General features: G+C 38.8%; 1 protein-coding gene across 1 annotated transcript in view; it reads left to right on the top strand.

Moving 5' to 3' along the window:
• Positions 1-20,334, top strand: part of Zc3h12c (zinc finger CCCH-type containing 12C) — a 59,668-nt gene that overhangs the window by 8,344 nt on the left and 30,990 nt on the right. The window contains exon 2 of the mRNA XM_036192922.1: positions 17,611-18,362. Within this exon, the coding sequence (XP_036048815.1) occupies positions 17,611-18,362 (752 nt within the window). The remainder of the gene's footprint in view (positions 1-17,610; positions 18,363-20,334) is intronic.

The following is a 20,334-nucleotide window of genomic DNA, read 5'->3' as shown; positions in this document are numbered from 1 at the left end:
GAGGAAGGGGGATTCAGAGAACCAAGGAGGTCCAGACACCAGGAGCAGCCCTAAGATGTGGTTTAGTAAGCTGTTCTTGTTACTCTGCTGTATCTCAAGAAGCCTTCACACTTAAATGCCTAGTTCTTTAAATCGTGCAAGTATCCTAACGCTCACTGACCTTTCTTTGGGAGTTTTGATTTTTGGTAGGAAAGATCACGGCAGGGGTAAGGAAGGTGGCTGTGGGCTGGTAGATGGCAACATGACACCTGAGTATCTGAAGTGCTGAGAGATTAGAGAAGGGCAAGGAAAGGAGGCGGAGCAAGCGCCTCACCGCACTTAACCTTGTCTCCTGAAGCCTGGATTCCCTGTCAGGCCTTCCTTGCCTCACTCTCCACTCCCAGTTGGTTCCGCCCCTGCAACTCCCAGAACCTTGAGAGAAGTACAGAATTGAGGGTGGACTGGCAAAGGATCACAGGGGCCATTGCTTTCCTGACAGTCAAGTTTAACCCCCTTCACTGATGCCCCTCTTTTTGGGGTACTCGTTCAGTTAGTCCCATTCATGCGTGCATCCATTCAGACACAGGTGTGCAGGTCCTCACCTTTAATTGCTGAGATACTCCTCTAAGGTTCCTGTCCCCACCTCAAAAAGGGAGGAGGGACAGGTGACTCCTTCTTTTGAAACTATTCCTATCCCTTCCTACCATCCCCTTAAAAAAGAAATGTTTCTGTAGTTTAATCCTTTCCTACCAAACATATGTCATCTCTTCTGAAGTATGCACACTTTGATTTTTTTTTTTTCTGTGCAAGAATTGAATCTAGGGCCTTATGCATGCTAGGCAAGCAATCTACCATTGAACTATATCCAAGAGTTTTTAACATATGTTCCATTGATTCCCCAAAAGGTTGCATGTGCACGTGCACAAGACACACACACACACACACACACACACACACACACACACACACACACGAGAGAGAGAGAGAGAGAGAGAGAGAGAGAGAGAGAGAGAGAGAAAGACAGACAGACAGACAGACAGACACAGACACTTTAAGGAGCTATATTCACCTATGTAACCTGTCTGGGTCACTTAGCATATCTCTTTCTCATGACAGGCATGCAAATAAATGAATTGATGAATTTATTAGACGCTGGTTTAACCTCCCATTTGCTTTGAATTTCTAATTGTGGACCATGTTATTTTCTCAGTTTTCATCAAAGTATTACTTTAAAACTATATTACTTAAACAGACTTGCAATAAAGTTTAGTCAGCTAGCTAACATGTATAATTTATATGTTCTGAATTTCAGTTAAATGACTATTAATAAAACAAACTAGTCATTGTTGGATTTTTTGCAAATCAAATGATTCTTTAGGGATGTTTTAAAATACACTATTTTATTCTCAGTAGTAATATCTGAGGGAACTATTATGGCTTTAACTTTTCAATAGTTGATTTGTAGGCCCATGAGCAAAGCTAATGGAAAAGTGTGGCAAATAGCAATGTACTGCTTTAGGAGGCTTCTGTGGTTAGCAGTGCCAAGGTTTATGAGATGATGTCATGCGTAGGTAGGAGGGATGGCTGCTCTTGGTCTATACAGCTGTGTGCTTTAAAGAAATGTTAATATCTGCCATGTCTATCATTAAACTGAAACAAATGGTAGTGTTTCATTCCCTCAAAAAACACTAGTTTCCTTTTAGGCACTTGTAATATATCTTGTCATTGTAATTTCATTCATTCTTTCTGCCAGTCTTCCCCATTCCCTCTCTCAGACAGATCTCACTATGGAATTTGGCTGGCCTGGAACTCACTATGTAGATCAGTCTGACTACAACTTCGTAGAGATCCACCTGTGTTTGCCTCCCTAGTACTGGGATTAAAGGCTTGTGCCACTACACCTGACCCAGTTGCTATCTTTCTCTTATTCCTGCCCACCAGTAAATCAATATATTTCTTCTAAATTACTGATTGCCAACAGTTTTTTTTTTAAAGATTTATTTGTTTATTTATTATGTATACAGTGTTCTGCCTACATGTATGCCTGCATGCCAGGGCACCAGATCTCATTACAGATGGTTGTGAACCACCATGTGGTTGCTGGGAATTGAACTCAGGACCTTTGGAAGAGCAGCCAGTGCTCTTAACCACTGAGCCATCTCTCCAGCCCCCGCCAACAATTTTTATACATTTTTTCACCAGGTACTACTAACATTTTGTAATTAGCATCACCAGCTAAAGTCTTTTCTGGCCATGTAATCTTGGTGTTTCTTACAAAAAACCACACTGTATCTTTGGCTTTTCTGAACTAAATGTTACATCTTTTTCCCTGGAGAAACATCGTTCTAGATTGTTTTTGTTCATAAGTTCATGTGATGTGATATCATGAACAAAGGAATATAATAGGGCGTGTGAACTCTGAGGCATTTGATTTTTCAGTTCTGTTATCAGGGTAAGAACAGCTAGTGAGATGCAATAATAGGCTTTTCCTGAATGATGTTCTTTCTTCTTAATTAGTTAGTAAGGAGAGAACTTTAGAGTTATTTCCATTTGAATGTAAGTAAATAGTGTAAGCTATTTGATTTCTTGGCTCTTTAAACAGGTTGTGAGTGGGACCCAATGAGAGCCTTTGCCTGCATGTTATTTTTTAATTCTATAAAGAGAGAACCCTTACAATTAGTTCACTGAGAATATAAATACTATAAGTCAAGATTTCTACTTTTTCGTACTATAGTTTCACTTATAAGCATTTTAAAATACATGTCTCTGCTTTTACTATATCACAGGCACTGTTACAAGTTAAGATGTGTATTAATTCCACTGGTCCTTGCAACAACCCTATTCTAGCAATCATGTTGAACTGAGAGATGATGAGTAACTTGTAGGTACTAGGTGAGTTCAGTACAGAGCATTGACATGCTAGTGTGTTTTACATCTATATATTGTAAATTTATAACTTCTTCGTACCTTGTTCATCTTCTCTTTAAATTCCATGCTGCAGTTAACTATACCTAGACTTTATAGTAAGCATTCAGAGACAAACTTCAGAACACCAGTGAATCATCTTTAGAAACAGAGGCACCGAAATCGGAACAAGTGGTTTCATTCATTTCTGTGGCATTGGCCATTGAGAGATACTGTTGAATAAACTAACCATATCTCGTTTAAGTCAGCAACCACTCGGGCCCATGTGTAGCAAGTGAATAAGTTATAGAAAATGACAAGTCCTCCCCTCATATTTATATTAGGTAGTCTAGTAACATTCCTATTAATGAGTTAAATAAAAATGCACATGATAATGCTTGGTGTTGAGGTAGGAGCTCACCATGCAGTCTAGGGTACTGGGACTCATGACCCTCTTATCCGCCTCTAGTATGTGATCTGCTTGATAGATTATTTTAATGCAATCAGCATTCCTTGCTTTCTCCTAAACTTTTGGTAAAGGAGAGAATGTATTTGTGTAACTGATTTTTGCAAGGCTGTACATAGTATGGCATGCATGTGATAGTCAGAAGTTGTGATGCAGATGTAAGAGTTGGTTGGGAAGATGCACTCTGATCTATATACCTGGAACACTCAAGGGTCACAGGGAAACAGTAAAGGACAAGTTGAGTTGTAGTTCACTGAAGTTTCATGTCTCACAAGTATTTTCTAAGATACCAACCATCACTAGTCACAAAATATAAGGAGAAGAAAACAAAACAGCAGAATATTCTAAGACAACTTTCTTGAGACATCTGTGACCCCATAAAGGACCCTGTTGAAAAACAAAGTCAACTTCACTGGACTCAGTGCAGTCAGGGGGCTCCTTACAGAAGTGCTGCAGTAGCAGGGTGCCCAGGAAGTTTTCAACAGCTCTTGCTGAAAACTGTCAAAACAACTACCACATATCTGGAAGCATGTCCATACAACCACGGCCAGGATATAGAATTGGAAACGGAAGAAATAGAGCAGTAAAGACTTGTACATATAGTGTACCTAGTCTATTGTAATCAACAGTTTTTCATTTATTGTCCAAGTTACAGAAATAGAAAAAAGATCAGTGGAACATGGTGCAAAATAAGCCCAAGTTTATAAGATACAATATGGAACTGGCCTAGCACCCCTCTATCAAAAACCTCCTGTAGTGTGCCACCTCAGAATAAGGGACAAATTCTTTCTATGATCTGCAACCTGGGGACCCACAGCCTTTATGAACATATTAAAATATGGGCTGCCTAACTCAGAATCTCCAGAATCCGCATTTGGTTCAAACATAGTGTCAAGTTTTGAGGAGCACTGCCCTTTAACACTCTGGTTTCTTTGGCCTTAGTTCCCAGTCCTTGTCACCTCCCCTTCCCTCCATGCACACTGTGCTCTGAGACAAGAGGATGCACTTTGACCCTGCAGCATCCTTAGTGCAAGACACTGAGCACATACTCAGTTTAGAGGAAAGCTGGTATTAAAGATTATAGGGCTAGAGGAATTGTCAAGAAGGGGAGCAATTACATTGGATTCTTGTGATTCATTGTAGCTTTGTCATATAAAGTTCCCACAAATAATTAACTAGAGAATACGGAGCCATTTCCTCCCACAGGAAATACAGCTGTCTCCCATTGTCTGTTGAGATACTTTCTAAGACCTGATGGGTGCCTGAAATTTCAGATAGTGCTGAGTGCTACAGACAGACATCAGTGATGGAACTGCCTTTGATTTTGAAATAGTTGTGATTATTCCTTGTGGCCTGTTTCACTAATCAGCTCTAACTAGTATGCCATGTGGAATTAATTAATACAAAAGAGTAACAGACATGCATGTAGCTTTTAAAAGAGCTCCTGCTAGGTTTACATATCAGGTCAGTTGCACTCCAGGGGAAAGACAGAGCTGCAGTGTTACCCCAATGGAGGCTGCATAACCAGGAAGGCAGAGGGTGTTCAGCACTAGGAGTCTTGGGCTTCCTTGAGTGTCACCTCACTTTGACATGTGCACTCTGTCACATAGAAATAAGATCACGGTAGCGTTTCTGTATTCAAATTGGCAAAGACCTGTTTTTATGATTACACTTTTACTGAAGAATGTACACTGCTCATGCTAAATCATTTGTACACAGGCGTAACTGAAGACAAAGTAATCTGCTCTCCAGAAGCTCTCCTGGTTCATAAATAGTGCAGTCTAGACTACTCATGCTATAGACATTCAAAGGAGCTGGGGATCATTAAAGTCTAAGAAGATCTTATGGGAACTGAGCCTTGAATGACAGATGTGATCAGGAAAAGTAAGGAGAAGTACCTTTTAACATCTGTACCTTTGCTTTTGCTGTCTCTTCCCTATAAATGAAATGAGAAATAAGATAATAGAACCAGAGGAGGCCCCAATCATAGTCTTGAAGACAAAAACAGTCAGCAACTTGTGATTTGAAGCTGCTTTATCTGTTTAGCCGGAGAGTGATGTCATTGGAAATGACTGTCACGAAGACACTTATGGTTAATTAAGGAGATGCATTAAGAAACAAGTCTTCTTGCTCAGCTATGTTCATATCAGCATTGTTTGTAATAGCCAGAACCTGGAAACAACCTAGATGCCCTTCAACTGAAGAATGGATAAAGAAAATGTGGTACATATACACAATGGAGTACTACTCAGCAGAGAAAAACAATGACATCATGAGGTTTGCAGGCAAATGGATGGATCTAGAAAAAATCATCCTGAGTGAGGTAACCCAGACTCAGAAGGACAAACATGGTATGTACTCACTCATAGGCGGATACTAGATGTTAAACAAAGATGACTAGACTGCTACTCACAACTCCAGGGAGGCTACCTAGAAAACAGGCCCCTAAGAAAGACACAGGGATCGCCCAATGACAGAGAAATGGATGAGATCTACATGAACAACCTGGACATGAGTGGGGGTAATAAAGGGCAAGGTTCGAGGGAAAGAGAGCTTAGGGGAGCAGGAGATCCCAGCTGGATCAAGAACAGAAAGGGAGAACAAGGAATAACAGACCATGATAAATGAAGACCACATGAGAACAGGAAGAAGCAAAATGCTCGAGAGGTCCCCAGAAATCCACAATGATACCTCCACTGTAGACTACTGGCAATGGTCGAGAGAAAGCCTGAACTGACCTAGTCTGGTGATCGGATGGCCAAACACCCTAACTGTCATGCTAGAACTCTCACCCAATAACTGATGGAAGTGGATACAGAGATCCTCGGCCAGGCCCCAGCTGGAGCTCCAGGAGTCCAATTGGCAAGAAAGAGAAGGGACTGTATGAGTGAGAATTGTTGAGACCAAGATTGAAAAAAGCAAGGGACAAATAGCCAAACTAATGGAAACACATGAATTATGAACCAATAGCTGTGGAGCCCCCAACTGGATCAGGCCTTCTCAATAAGTGAGACAATTGAATAGCTTGAACTGTTTGGGAGACACCTAGGCAGTGGGACTGGGACCTGTCCTTAGTGCATGAGCTGGCTGTTTGGAACCTGGGGTTTATGTGGGGACACTTTGCTCAGCCTGGGAGGAGGGGACTGGACCTGCCTGTACTGAATCCACCAGGTTTAAATGAATCCCCAGGGGAGTCTTGGCCCTGAAGGAGATGGGAATGGGGGAGGGAGGGAGGGTGGGGGCAGGAGGGAGGAGGACAGGGGAACCCATGGCTGATATGTAAAATTAAAACACAAATATCAGTATAAAAATAAAATTTGAAATAAAATTTTTAAAAAATTATATGAGAATAGAAAAAAAAAAAGAAAGAAAGAAGTCTTGTAAGCCTGAGGGGAGGGTATGCTTTGCCTACCTGGAGGTTATTCATGTCCATACAGAGGGCAACATTGAGAAGAGAAAACCAATTAGGAATTAATTAACTAGAACTTAAATGAATGACGTAGCTGAGAAATGGACAGAAGCTGAATAGTTTCTAGAAGGCACTGCTGTAGCAATGGAGTCCTGTAATCAGGTGAGGGCCATCACACAGCTCAGATGTGAAAGCAAACCAGTGCTGTGTTCCAAGGTGGTACATTTGTTGCATGTGAATTTTTGTTTTACAAACATAAAAATTAACCTGAAATGTAGGTTATTTTGATTTAATGTTATTACTGACCATTTTCTTCCCTTTGTTTTTGTTAATATCACCTCATCAGATGAACTCTCAGCCTACTCCATATAGTTCTGTGGGAGCTGCCAATCACAGTCCCACATATCCCAGACCACGCTAATAGAGTGAAAGGATTAGCTCATGACCCAAACAGCACTACTAAGACTGTCTCGGGCATTTGAATAGCCAGCCCGGAATCATCAGGTGAAAGCGCTCCAGAAACATGACAAGTCAAACCTTGAGTTCTGTCCTGGTCTTCGGCTTTCCAGAAGGCGTAGATGTTGAGTTCTTTCTTTGATCCTTGTTTTAGGATTGCTATTGCTGTGATGAAACACCATGACCAAAGCAACTTGGGGAGGAGGGGATTTATTTGGTTTCCACATCACAGTTCATCATCAAAGGAAGTCAGGACAGGAACTCACACAGGGCAGGAACCTGCAGGCAGGAGCTGATGCAGAGGCCATGGAGGGGCGCTGCTTACTGGCTTGCTCCATGACTTGCTCAGCCTGCTTTCTTCTAGAACCCAGGACTACCAGCCCAGGGATGGCACCACCCACAATGGACTGGGCCTCCCACATCAATCACTAATTAGGAAAATGCTCTACAGGCCTGCCTGAAGCCTGATTTTAGGAAGGTATTTTCTCAAGTGAGATTCCCATCTCTCAGATGACTAGTCTGCATCAAGTTGACATAAAACTAGCCAGCATAAGCCTGTAAGTTTTTTAAATTTCTTTTTCTTTAAAGTCTGTTTATCCCGTGGGCAAAGATTAAATTCATATACATTCATTATTTCTTAGTGTGTTGTTTGATTGTTGAGACATCTTATTCAGAAGCCCAGGTCAGCCTTAACTCAGCCTTTTACCTACCAAGTGCCAGGATTACAGGTGTGAGCCACCATACCTTGTTTCTTACTCCTTCTTTCTTTCTTTCTTTCTGCTTTTATTTAATGTTGGTATTGTGTGGTATTTTTAGGGGCAAGTAAATCTTATACTAAAGATTTTTGATGTTTTATTCTTGGTATGAATTGGGAAAGTTGTTTTTAATTAATACAGTACTGGTTTGTTTTGTGGCTGTAGAGGAAGATGTACCAGTGATAATTTTAACCTACTTCCCTATCCGCCAACAGTGTTTAACTTAACAGTGAGAAATGCCAACTATCTCATTGAAGAAAGTGGGAGTAGAGGACGTGTTTGGAATTCGAAATCTGCACTGTGTTCCAGCAGGGCTATTTCCATCAGGTTTTGTTTCCATCTGTATTATAATGTATTCGTGTATTTTTTGTTGTTTCCTTACTTTGCTGTTTGGGATGAGGTATTTGTAGGTTGGCCTCCAGTTTGGGGTTCTCCCACCTTAGCCTCCTGAGTGCTGAGACTATGGGCAGGTGCCACTACATCTGACCTCTTAGTATATTTCTAGCCAGTCAATATTTTTCTCAGATTATGAGCTTTGTTTAATACAAAAATCATTTATATTTGATGATTTACCTTAATAGAAGATTCTGGTTTCAGTTCATATCTCTTCTCACGGTTGGTGTTATATACAAGGATATACTTTCTATTACTTTTTTTTTTTTGATGGATTATATTTATGGCCATATCCAAATGTGAACTAATGTTGAAGTTTTCATCATATGCCTCCTCTTCCTGGTTTTCACAGGACAAAAGGACTTAGGAGAATGTATGATTTTTTTTTTTGAACATGCTAGGATCAGCATATACACAGTTGTATTTATCAGCTCTTGATACACGTGGCCCTGTGAGTTTAGCTGATACTATGCAGATCTACAATAATTTGTATTTAGTTCATAGAGTCAGTATCATCAGTGTTGTGATTCAACATTTCAAATAACACTGAGAGCCAGGTGGTGGTGGCACAACACGCCTTTAATCCCAGCAGGCAGAGCTGGGCCGATCTCTGCGAGTTCAAGGCCAGCCTAGGTTACCAAGTGAGTTCCAGGAATGGCGCAAAGCTACACAGAGAAACCCTGACTTGGAAAAAAAAATCAAATAACACTTAGAAAAATAGTTTAATGTATGAAACATCTCATGCCTTCTTAATAGACTCAGATATGGCTATGAGTACCCAATTCATCTGTCCCATCTTTTTACACTATGTTTGTAAGTTATCGTTTATGTTTGGTTAGTTCATTTCCTAAAACCTTGAGAAATAATAACAAATTTTGGCAAAAACTATATCTTCTAACTTTAAGGCCACTATTGGGGAATTTTGATATGGTAATCTTCCATGATAGTGCTGTTGGGATCAAGAGTGCTCATGTATTAAAGAGAAAGGTAACAGAAAGTCAATTTGAGTCACCTCTGGCCAAGAGACTTGCTTCCAAACACAGCCTCAAAGCACACTTGTTTCCCTTTCATGCCTCAGAACATGTACCAGGCCTGCTTTTCAAATGTCAGATCCACCCTTTGCATTGACAGATGGGAAAGAATACCAAGAACTATACTGGCTCCTTTTCCTTTTGTTATCTTGTTTGATTTCTGTCGTATATGTGCAGTCGTTTTTTGCAATGACCCAAACAGAGCTCATGAGGTACAGCTGTTTGTATTTGTCCTGCAGTGGGAAGTGGACTAGGCAGGCCTATGTGACATGTGACTGAAAATGCCACACCAGCCCTTTTCACCTACAGATGTTTTAATGTGCTTAACATTATCCAATACCAGCAAGGGAGAGGATCTAAATATCACAGCAGGATCTGATTAGCTTTTTCAGATCACTGCCTTTATTTGCTGTTTGCAAAAAAGCTTAATCCAGTGCTGTAGATGAGACTTCCTGCTGCGCCTAGGGTAGTTTTCCTTCTTTGGGGTTCCCGGTGCTGCAGCAGCAAAGCTGTAAAGTAGTAACTATGGTAGCAAGTGGTAAAGAGACTGTCCATTCATACTAGGTGGTTTCCTTTTACAAACAACAGAAAAAGGCTTTAATAGAAATACTTAAGTACTGTTCTCACTGTGTCTTCTAGTCAGTGCTTTGCAATTTAGGTATTTTTGGTTATAGCTGTAATTACTTTGCATAGATTTATGCTATGTTCACCATTTTTATCTGATTTAGGCCTTATTGCCTTTTGACCTTTTAAAAGAGCTCTGGAAATGGAGGGAGGCAGAGATAAATTTTATTTTTCCTCAATTCTTTGATACTCATATGCTTCCCCCAAAGTAAGGCTTTGCATTCTGTGTACTTGACATAGTAATTTACAGTAAACTGTGACAATAGAGATACTTCATCTTGGTTTGCAGTGGGCTAAGGAAATTATATCACGAGTTTAACTGCTTCTGCTATATTACTACAGTGTTTGGCAGAAAAAGAATAGTTATCACTTCAGAAATTAATATGACATCTAGAATCTAGCAGTTACGTTTTGTTAAAAAATATTGTCACAGAGCTGACAAGATGACTTAGTGGGTGAAGGAGCTTGCCAGGCCTGACACCCTGAGTTTGAACACTGGGACCTACACGGTGGAAGGGAAAACCAAGAGAAACTTGTTCTCTGATCTCCACACTCACAGTGACACACACACACACACACACACACACACACACACACACACACTTCTCTAACATTTGGAACAACACACCAGTAAATATTAAGTTCTGTTGAGGGAAAAACATCCATGGACGCGATGACCTACAATATCATACTTTGTCTTTTCTTTCTGGAAACTAATTTCAAGTTTTTAGTGAACAGGAAGAATGTTTTTGGTGAGATAGCTGAAAATTTTAAGTGTATATAATAGATCTTTCTCTCATTTTGTAACTAGAGAAAAGTCTGATTTGTGTTTGAGTGGACTCGGAAAAGACAAGGGTAGAAGTCCCAAACTAGAACTTTCTCTTCCTAAGTTTTCACAAATGGTCCCACTGTGAACAACCACTGTTGATGGTGAGAAGGGAAGTTGTCTCACATTGTTTGGAGTACTTCAGTTTTCTATCTTTGGAGTTGAAGATCACAGTTTGTGTGTTTTTGTTTTTGTTTTTGTTTTTAAGTCTGAGCTTTGCATAAATCAGCAGTTCTTGGCCTATACTGGAAGTTTATTTGCATTTCAGTGAAAAGGGAGTGTGTGTGTGTGTGTGTGTGTGTGTGTGTGTGTGTGTGTCTGTGCATGTCTGCCCATGTCTGTGTGTGTATTGGTTCTACACTACACAAATGAGTAGTCTGCATCACGTAAGTAAGAGTAGCTGTAGATTTTTCTCAGTAAGGAAATACTACAATGCCTTGTAGTGTTAACATTTGGAGTAAATGTTTTCATAATCCTACCTCGCTCAAGATATAGCCTATGCAGCACTCAGAAGCAAGTAGGATTATAAACACTGTCACTTGTAACATAGAAGTAAATTAGAGGTACTTATTAAGTGTACTTTAGATGTCCTTCAAAATTGTCTCAGTATTTCATTTTAGTATTAATATATTCTGAACTTAAATTTGAGTATTACAGCTTTCAAATTTTATGAAATGCATTTTAGAAAGTATATTATGAAAGATTTTGCTTTTATTTAATTAGATGGCTAACCAGTATCTATAATAAGAGGTTTTTACATTGCTATTTGACATAGCTCATCTAGGCTGGTCTGATGATTTTAAGTTGAAGTTAGTTTTGTTAAATTTATACTTTGCGTTACTTATTTTCACAAACTTAGACTAAATTAGCATTTTATTTTACTACATTTCTATAGAACTTGCTTTTTAAAATGAATTCTATTTGTAAACTCATAAGCCTTTTTTTCACTTTGCAATCTTCACCAGGTCTCTTTAAGTTTTATTGTATTGTAACATATTAACAAATATTTTGTTGTTGTTGTTTTATTTTTCCTGACAGGGTTTCTCTGTGTAGTCCTTGCTGTCTTGGAACTCACTCTGTAGATCAGGCTGGCCTCGAACTCAGAGATCCACCTGCCTCTGCCTCCTGAGTGCTAGGGTTAAAGGCGTGAGACACTTTCTAACAGACACTTTAAAGTGCAGATTCTCCATTGCTAGAGAAACAGATAACTATAACCTTCTGCCTCATTTCACCGGTCACTCCCTTATTAAGGAGGTTGCTGCAATAGTTAAGTACTGCTTTGACACACCTCATTTTCTTTATCTCTCAAAGAAAAATGAAACACTAATAGACTAGCATATAGCCTCAACTTTTTTGGAAACATGCAACTTTTCCTGCTTTAAAATAGAATTGCTTTCTTTGTTTTCATGCATTAAAAACAAGGAGGAAAGGCTGGGCTGCCTAAGCCAGGTGTTCCTTGTTGGCAGCCTGCTCCCTAATGACTGCTCTCAGAGAGCAGCTGCCTGCTAGTCAGCTTTGTATGGCCTATTGTTGCTGCACACCCCTTGTTAATACACATGCTGCCCGGGGCAGACCCAAGAATGACATCAACTTGCTTATCTTAGAAACCTACGAACCTGACGCGGGGTGCTGAGGTTGCCTTGCATCTGCCTGCCTAACTAATTGTGAGCTCTCTGGCCTGTGATTGGCTGGAGTTCCACTCGGTAATAGGTTAAGCAAAGACATTGCCATTCCATCTGTTCAACACTCATTGTTCTTCTTGCCTGCCTGAAGTCTGCAGCTAAAATTGTGTTGTTACTGCTGAAGCTGCCACAGAAACCAATGTCTTTGTACTTTCCTGCTAACGTGAGTATCTGCTACTTAGTGCTTTGGAAGTTAAACTTTGCTGTAAGGGCTATAATTTCATCTCTGTGAAGGATAGGAAGCACCACAAAAGAAACCATGCAAACGTGTTAGTGCCAGTATACCAGAGAATCTGTTCTCTATGTAAAAATATATCTGTGAAGCTGAGTTTTATATTTTTATGTTTGGGGATTTTGCAAATAATTACTTGTAGCTTCATGAATGCTTTCAAGCCATGAGCATTACACACAATAATTTGGAGCTTAAGACAAGTTACAAGGAAGTTCTAATATCATGCTAAACAACAGATTTAGATTTTATCTTGTCAAATGCTTGTGTTTCCTAAGGTATCACTGCCATAGCTAGTTCCTGTGAAATGCTGGTCAGATTCAGTAGATTTTTCTATTGTGTTAAGAGTCTAGTTTACAGAGATGGATTGATACTGATAGATGTTTCCAACAGCTGGTTTTAAAGACGATGATTAAGCATTCAGTTGCCTTGTCAACAATTTCAGTATTCATGTAGAATTTATTTCCTCTCTCCTACCTCTTTTCCTCTTGTGTTAATTTCAGATATTAAATTGAAGATGCCATTCGAGTTACTTTCAAGAGTTCTGTAATGGGGAAGTGAGGAGTACACAAAGACTTTCATCTGTCAGTTCAGGGTGGTGGTGGGATGGGGAAAGAACATAAAGGGTTAAAGAGAGGTTTTCGTTTCCACCACATGCCCTATTGTGTGAACATATGCATATGTCTATTGAAAGTTTTCCGAAGAGAGGCAGGCCACCAGTTGCTGGTCTCCTGCAGTTCCAGTAGACATCTGTTGCCCCAGAACATTAACCAATCTGTTCAAAGGGACATCCTTCCTTTGTTAGCTAGAGAGGTGCAGACAACAGTGCTCGCTCAAATACAATGGTAATTCAACACGCGAAGACCATGGCAGTCGGTATTTATTACATATTCATTATTTTATTTTCATTGTTCTCATAGTATAACCATTTGGATAACAACCAAAACCTACTTTCATGGCATTGTAACTTTACAAACAAATAATTGGATGTAACAAGTTTGTAGTCTAATATTCCTGACCACTATGCTCTTTAGAATGCTACAAACTAGCTTTACCTGGTTTGAGGTGAGTTGTTATCCAAGTTATCTATTCAGAACTTTCAACCCATTCCCTAGAGGAATTCCAGTATATGCAGTAAATTTCAGGTCAGTACCCTTTATGTCCTAAACCTGCTTTTAACCACTAAAAAAAAAAAAAAAAAAAAAAAAAAATGAGGTTTTCAACATCATCATCAACAAAAATAGCATAATCGTTCTATTCAACAAATACTAGTACTTAATTTTTTAGTAGATAGTATTTATCAAGAAAAAAGTGAGTTTCTGATATAATATATAATATCTAGAGGTAATCTATGCATTGTTGAAACTGGAAGCATCTTTTAGATTATTGTATCTTTGCCCAGTACCTTTTGTGTTCAAGAATATATATGTATAATGCCTCTGTGATACAAAGTTTCTAATTTCTTCTCAAAGTTCTCCAGCGACTCTGGAAGTACAAACTGGTCTGCCTTGCCTGGGACACTTGGACTCTGCTTCTGCATGAATAGAGGAGAGTTACCCTTAGTAGTGGATTTTATTTGAGTTTTATGAACACTTACATAAGCTTGGGTTTGACTGAATACTAATGGTTTAGAAATAAGAAAAGGATATTATTTGTTACCCATGATAAGTAACACATTCTGGTGAGTCTTTTTCTTTTGAAAACTTAGTCATTGTTAAGAGGCTGAAGAGAAGTAAATATCGTGGCATCCTTTATTGTGTAGTTTTGCATGTTAACTCCTTGTAAGCTTTGCATCTTCTAGTACTATTTGTATCTCTTTTTAAGTCTTTAGGCTAACATTTCAATTTTTACTGAATAATTTTAAGATAGTGTCAAATTCTGGATTGTTTTTAAATGCCTTATTAAGTCATGGCAACTTTTTACTAGCTACAACTTGATCAAAGTGTTCTACAGACTGAAGCTTTAAAATCCAAATCTTTACCATTTCAGTCAGTACAAATCAGGTTATTTCAGATGTTAATTTAAAACCTATTTATTTTTAACCTTGAGAAACATTGTTGAAAAATATTATAAGAAACTAAATAGTATTTACAAATGACATGAATTGTCTCGATTTGAAAGTACTCACGTTTGTTAACTATTAAACGGCTTAATATTACAGAAGCAACCAAACGTCTGCTTCTCCCCGCCTTATCACTATAGCCATGTGCTAAAGTACACAGAAGAGCAGACTCGGTACTGCCACTGGACCTTGTTCAAATACTAGACTGTAGGTGAAATAGAAGGATTGATTGGAACGCAGTTTTAGAGTGGCCTCACTTTCTGTTTCAAATCTTTGCAGTATCTGGGTTTGTCACTTTGAAAAGTGAAAATTAACAAAATCCATATATCCTTGAATCAGAAGTTTTCATTCTAATGGTTTTCACTGTATTTTCTGTGTATTCATCATGTCCAATATAGGTCCTCTAGCTCAAACACACAACAAAACTCCTCAATATTAAAAATAATATTCCCTAGTTCAACTCAGCAATTTGGTCAGCAAGTCATTATCTTGAATTATCTCACAACAGCAACTTATGCAAAACCAAAACTTTTCAGGGAAGATCAAAACTGTTGCCATTCAATGCACTTCCTGCCGTCAGAGCAGCTTGTGGGTTTGCAGAGCAATGCTGTCCGGGCTTGCAGATTGGCTCGGCAGCTGCATTGTTCTCGGAGGGGAGACCAGACGCACTTAAGTCCCAGTCTCTTTATAGGCTTTTGTTCATACCAAATTATTCTTTCACTGCACTAGCATTCATGATGGCATGTTAAAGGAGTGCAGCTTAGCAACCATCTTCTGGTTGCCAGGCAGCCCAGCTTCCAATAGATTTTCCTTGTTTAAGATACTTTTGGTGGGAGCTTTACTAAGGCCACGGTGTAGATTTTTCTTTTAACTTTATCCCATTATTGAGATGCTGTAGTGATTTGTTACTTGCATTATGGTGTTAGTATATTACTGTAGTTAATAAATCACAGTGTGTACAGATTTACTTTCAAAATCCCTTCCATAATTCTAGGTAATTGGGCTATGCATATCCATATTAATAGAAAAAGTTGAAATGGACACAGCTTCATAATGAAGCAGATGCTCTTTATCAGTGGGGCATCCAGGAACTAGGAAAGTTGGGTGTTTCTTCAGTGAGTGTTGTATTAGTAGAACAGTGGTATTCAAGTTATTAGCAAAGAACAAACCATGAAGGAAATCCTATAGAAACATATAGGACTTCTAGCCCAAGGAAATACTGAAATTTTGTATTTTTTAAGATTGTACGGTTTCTAGTACTTATCAGAGTTAATAAAATTCATTACACTGTATAGAAATATTTGAAGCTCTAGTGGGTTTATTGGATAAACTTTATTTATATAAATATTTATATAATAGCTTTTTTCAGGTATATTTTGTTGAACAGGTTCAGTTTAAAAGAAAGTGTTTCTCCAGTTTTCTTCATTAGATTATTCAAATAAGTTTTTTATGATAACCTTAGGTTTTGCTACCCCTTACTTCCTAATTAATGATAGAACCTCAGAGTTGCCTTAGTCAATAAACTCCTGGTGTTGATGTAGTCCTCATAATGAAGTATAAAGAAAATGTAACTTTACTTTTCTGACCTATCCCTAGTACAATACTAAATTATTTCCAATAGGTCTTAAAGAAAAGTAATGTAACAACAAAAACATTTTAAACAGTAAAAATATTCCTGCAGGGAAAATGGAGAAAGGGTGAGTTTTTAATGAAATGCAGGTATGTTGTCAATTAATCTGATGCAATACAAAAATACTTTCTATCATAAAAACCAAGAAAGTGATATGACAGTGTACTTGTTTGCCTCAGATTTTATGTACAATATTTAATTTCACTGTTCTCAACAAATGTATATAGAAAAAGAACTTTTTTCTTGAATGAAATAGACTACAATGTCTCTGCCACTTAATAAAGAATCATAATACTTAAAAATACCTCCTGTTACAATGTTCAATATTCACAGTCATAATTATTAATCAAAAATTATATTCATCTCAAAATGGAAGGTAATTAGCCTTTTCTTCTTCTTGTTGAGACAAGGTCTTTCTGTAGCACAGGCTGGATTGGAACTCACTATGTAGCCCATGCTAATCCCAAGCACACCGTCATCATGTCTCAGTTTCCCAATCGCTGGTATCACAGGCATACAGCAGCAGGCTTGGCCAGAGATGTAATTAGCTTTGTGATTATTCAGTTCCTTACTGACCATTTTAGTACATGTGGCCCTTCATTTCAATATCTAAATTAATTTATTTTTTTAAGATTTTCACGAGTACTATATTTACATCATTTATTTTTTTTCCCTTCAACTCCCTTCATGTGCCCTCCTCCTTTCCAAATTCATGCTCTCTTATTCATATATATATACTTTTACCTTATTTTATGAGCATTGGTGTGAGGGTTTCAGATCCTCTGGAACTGGAGCTACAGACAGTTGTCAGTTGCCATGTGGGTGCTGGGAATTGAACCTGGGTCCTCTGAAAAGAGCAGCAGGTGCTCTTAACCATTGAGCCATCTCTCCAGCCCTGTTCTCTTATTCTTTAATTGTTTCACACCTACACACATACAGAGAAAGAGAACAAACCTTGGTGAAATCTCCAGTTTGATTTTGTGTTTACTTGGCTGCCTTGGGAGAGATTCATGACAGGGAGTCTTGACAAGTTTGCTGAGTGATGAGAGACTTCAGACAAAATAACAAAGTAGCCATCCAATGGTTTGGCAGTTCTGACTTGTTCACTGAGGTAAGATTCAAACAATAAATATGATGTATTAAATATTTGACAATTTTCTCTAGGAATACGGGGTGCTCTGCATTCAAGAATACAGGAAAAGCAGCAAAGTGGAGTCAAGTGTGCGGAACAGCTTCATGGGCTTGAAAGATCATCTGGGGCATGACCTTGGCCACCTTTACATGGAGAGCACTGACCCGCAGATAAGTGCAGCTGTGCCTTGGCCTATGGTAGAGAAACCGACAATGGATGCAGTCAGTTCAGGGAAGGAAGAGAAAGAGGTATCTGAAGAGAATGTGAGCTCCGGCGACTCTGAAGAGAGCATAAGTTCGGATCCTGAGTCAGGACAGTTGAGTAGCCTCTCAGTAGAGCCCTGCCTGTTAACCAAGACTCACAGGCAGTTATGCCGGTCCCCCTGCTTAGAGCCTCACCTGCTCAAGCACAGTGACATTTTGCAAGACTTTAAACCAGATGGGTCCCAGACTCCATCCAAGGATGTGAAGAAACCCCCTGATGTGCTTCGAGAATACCAAACAAAACTGGAGTTTGCACTGAAGTTAGGTTATTCTGAAGAACAGGTCCAGCTTGTGCTAAACAAACTTGGTACTGATGCTTTAATCAATGATATATTGGGAGAACTTGTCAAACTTGGAAATAAAAGTGAAGCTGATCAAACAGTTAGTACTATAAACAGTGTAATGCGGGAGACATCATCACTGGAATCTCAGAGGTCCGAATCTCCAATGCAAGAGATTGTAACAGATGATGGGGGAAACCTGAGACCAGTAGTTATTGATGGCAGCAATGTGGCAATGAGGTAAGCTTTTAAAAATCTTTATTGAAGATATTACTAAATCTTTGAAAGTTATTTCCAATTCTTTGGCTGTTTTCCTATCCATAGTCATTAAAATCAGTATTACTAAACATCTCTCAACATTCGCTTTTAGAAATCGTTTATTTTCTGTCCTTGAATAGATATTCTTTTTTAGATATTTCTGGTTTTGTTTTTCTACCTCTGTCTACATTGCTACAGCTTAAAAATTAGTGTATGTTACCAGCCTAGTGTTGATTGTGAGTTTCAAAAGAACTCAAGTATGATGGCATGCACCAATTCTGGAATCTTAGTCAAATAGCCTATTTTTATGTGAAAAGAACTTAGGAAAACTCAGTTCTTCTAGAAGATAAAGATCTGTTCTGTAGTTGGATAACAATCAAAGGTATACTTTCCAGTCCTGCTCCATTCAAGAAGTGTCTGTCATTCAAACGTAATTCTTTAGGAACTGAAGGGGAAATGAGAGGACAACATTGTATTCAAGTGAATGTGATCCCCTAAAGTTTAGAGTGAATCCAAATTCAGTCACTAGTTAAGTGCCCACAATATTCACCACATTTAAGGATGAAAAGACACAAAAAGACCTAAGATCTTCAAGAGCTTAGAGCTTCATCTATTGTGTATCAAAAGGAGATCGTGGAGATACCTAGCCAAGAGGAGCTGTTGGAAATGTGTTTTTTTCTAGCAGTGTTTTCAGTGACAGTACAATGCAAACTACATGTTATTTTACATGCCTTAGTATAAATGCTAAGACATTTAAAATAACATATAGTCAATTTTTAAAGTTACTAATAAGACATTTAGCATCATTTGATAATAATGAGTTTTTAGAATGTGGTACAGTATACCTCATCCTGGAATTGCTGTATTTTACTGCTCAGTAGCACATGTGGCTTTTGACTACCATAGTAGGTAGTAATTTTAAAATGTCACATATCCATAACCACCTAAAATTCAAGACATAGCTTAGACATTCATTCATAAGAACTGTTTATTTGACAGTGATCTATACTGAAATCTTAAAGCAGCTGTTTCCTGTGGTGGGTATTGTGTTCCCTGAAATATTGTGTGTTCCCTGAAATAAACATATCTGGGGTCAGAGAACAGACAGCCACTAGAACAAAGCCAAAAATGGGAAGAGTAAGCCATAGCAGAAGTTGGGTGGTGGTGGTGCACGCCTTTAATCCCAGCACTTGGTAAGCAGAGCTAGCCGGATCTCTGAGTTCAAGGCCACTTTAGAAACAGCTAAACATGGTGATCCATGCCTTTAATCCCAGAAACCCAACTTTAATCCCAGGGAGTGGGGGCAGAAAGAGAAAGGTATATAAGGCATGAGGACCAGGAACTAAGAAGGAGTAAAGCATGTAGTTAATTAAGCATTTGGTTAGTTAAGCATTTGGCTGGAGAAGCGTTCAGGCTTTGGAGCAGCACAGTTCAGCTGAGATTCATGTGGAGGAGGACTCAGAAGCTTCCAGACTGAGGAAACAGGATCACCTGAGGAACTAGCAAGGTGAGATAGCCGTGGCTTGTTCTGTGTCTCTGATCTTCCAGCATTCACCCCAATAATCTGGCCTCGGGTTTGATTTTATAAATAAGACTCTAAGATTCCTGCTATAGTTTCCTGTAGATCACATAAAGTATGAAGAGGACTAGTAGGTGCCTTCTATGCAGCTCTTTCAGAGGGAGGCAACAGGATCTTTCTTTCATTGATCAGCAAATTAGATTTACAGGATCTAAATTACTTACCACAGCTAAACATTCAAAACCAAATGTGTCTGACTTCAAAGGGTACACCCTTCATCATATAGTAGGAGAGGAAATGTGGCAAAGGTTGTAGCCAAATCTTACAAGGCTTTAAATGGGGGTGGGATATAGTTCAGTGGTAGTGCACTTGCCTAGGATATATGATTCTATGAGTTAACCCCTAACAATGCAATAAGACCTTAAATGCTTTGCA

The sequence above is a fragment of the Onychomys torridus genome, chromosome 7 (assembly GCF_903995425.1).
Source record: "Onychomys torridus chromosome 7, mOncTor1.1, whole genome shotgun sequence".
In the NCBI taxonomy this organism is placed as follows: domain Eukaryota; kingdom Metazoa; phylum Chordata; class Mammalia; order Rodentia; family Cricetidae; genus Onychomys; species Onychomys torridus.
The sequence above is the reverse complement of the archived record's forward strand: the minus strand, read 5'-3'. Positions and strand labels throughout refer to the sequence as shown.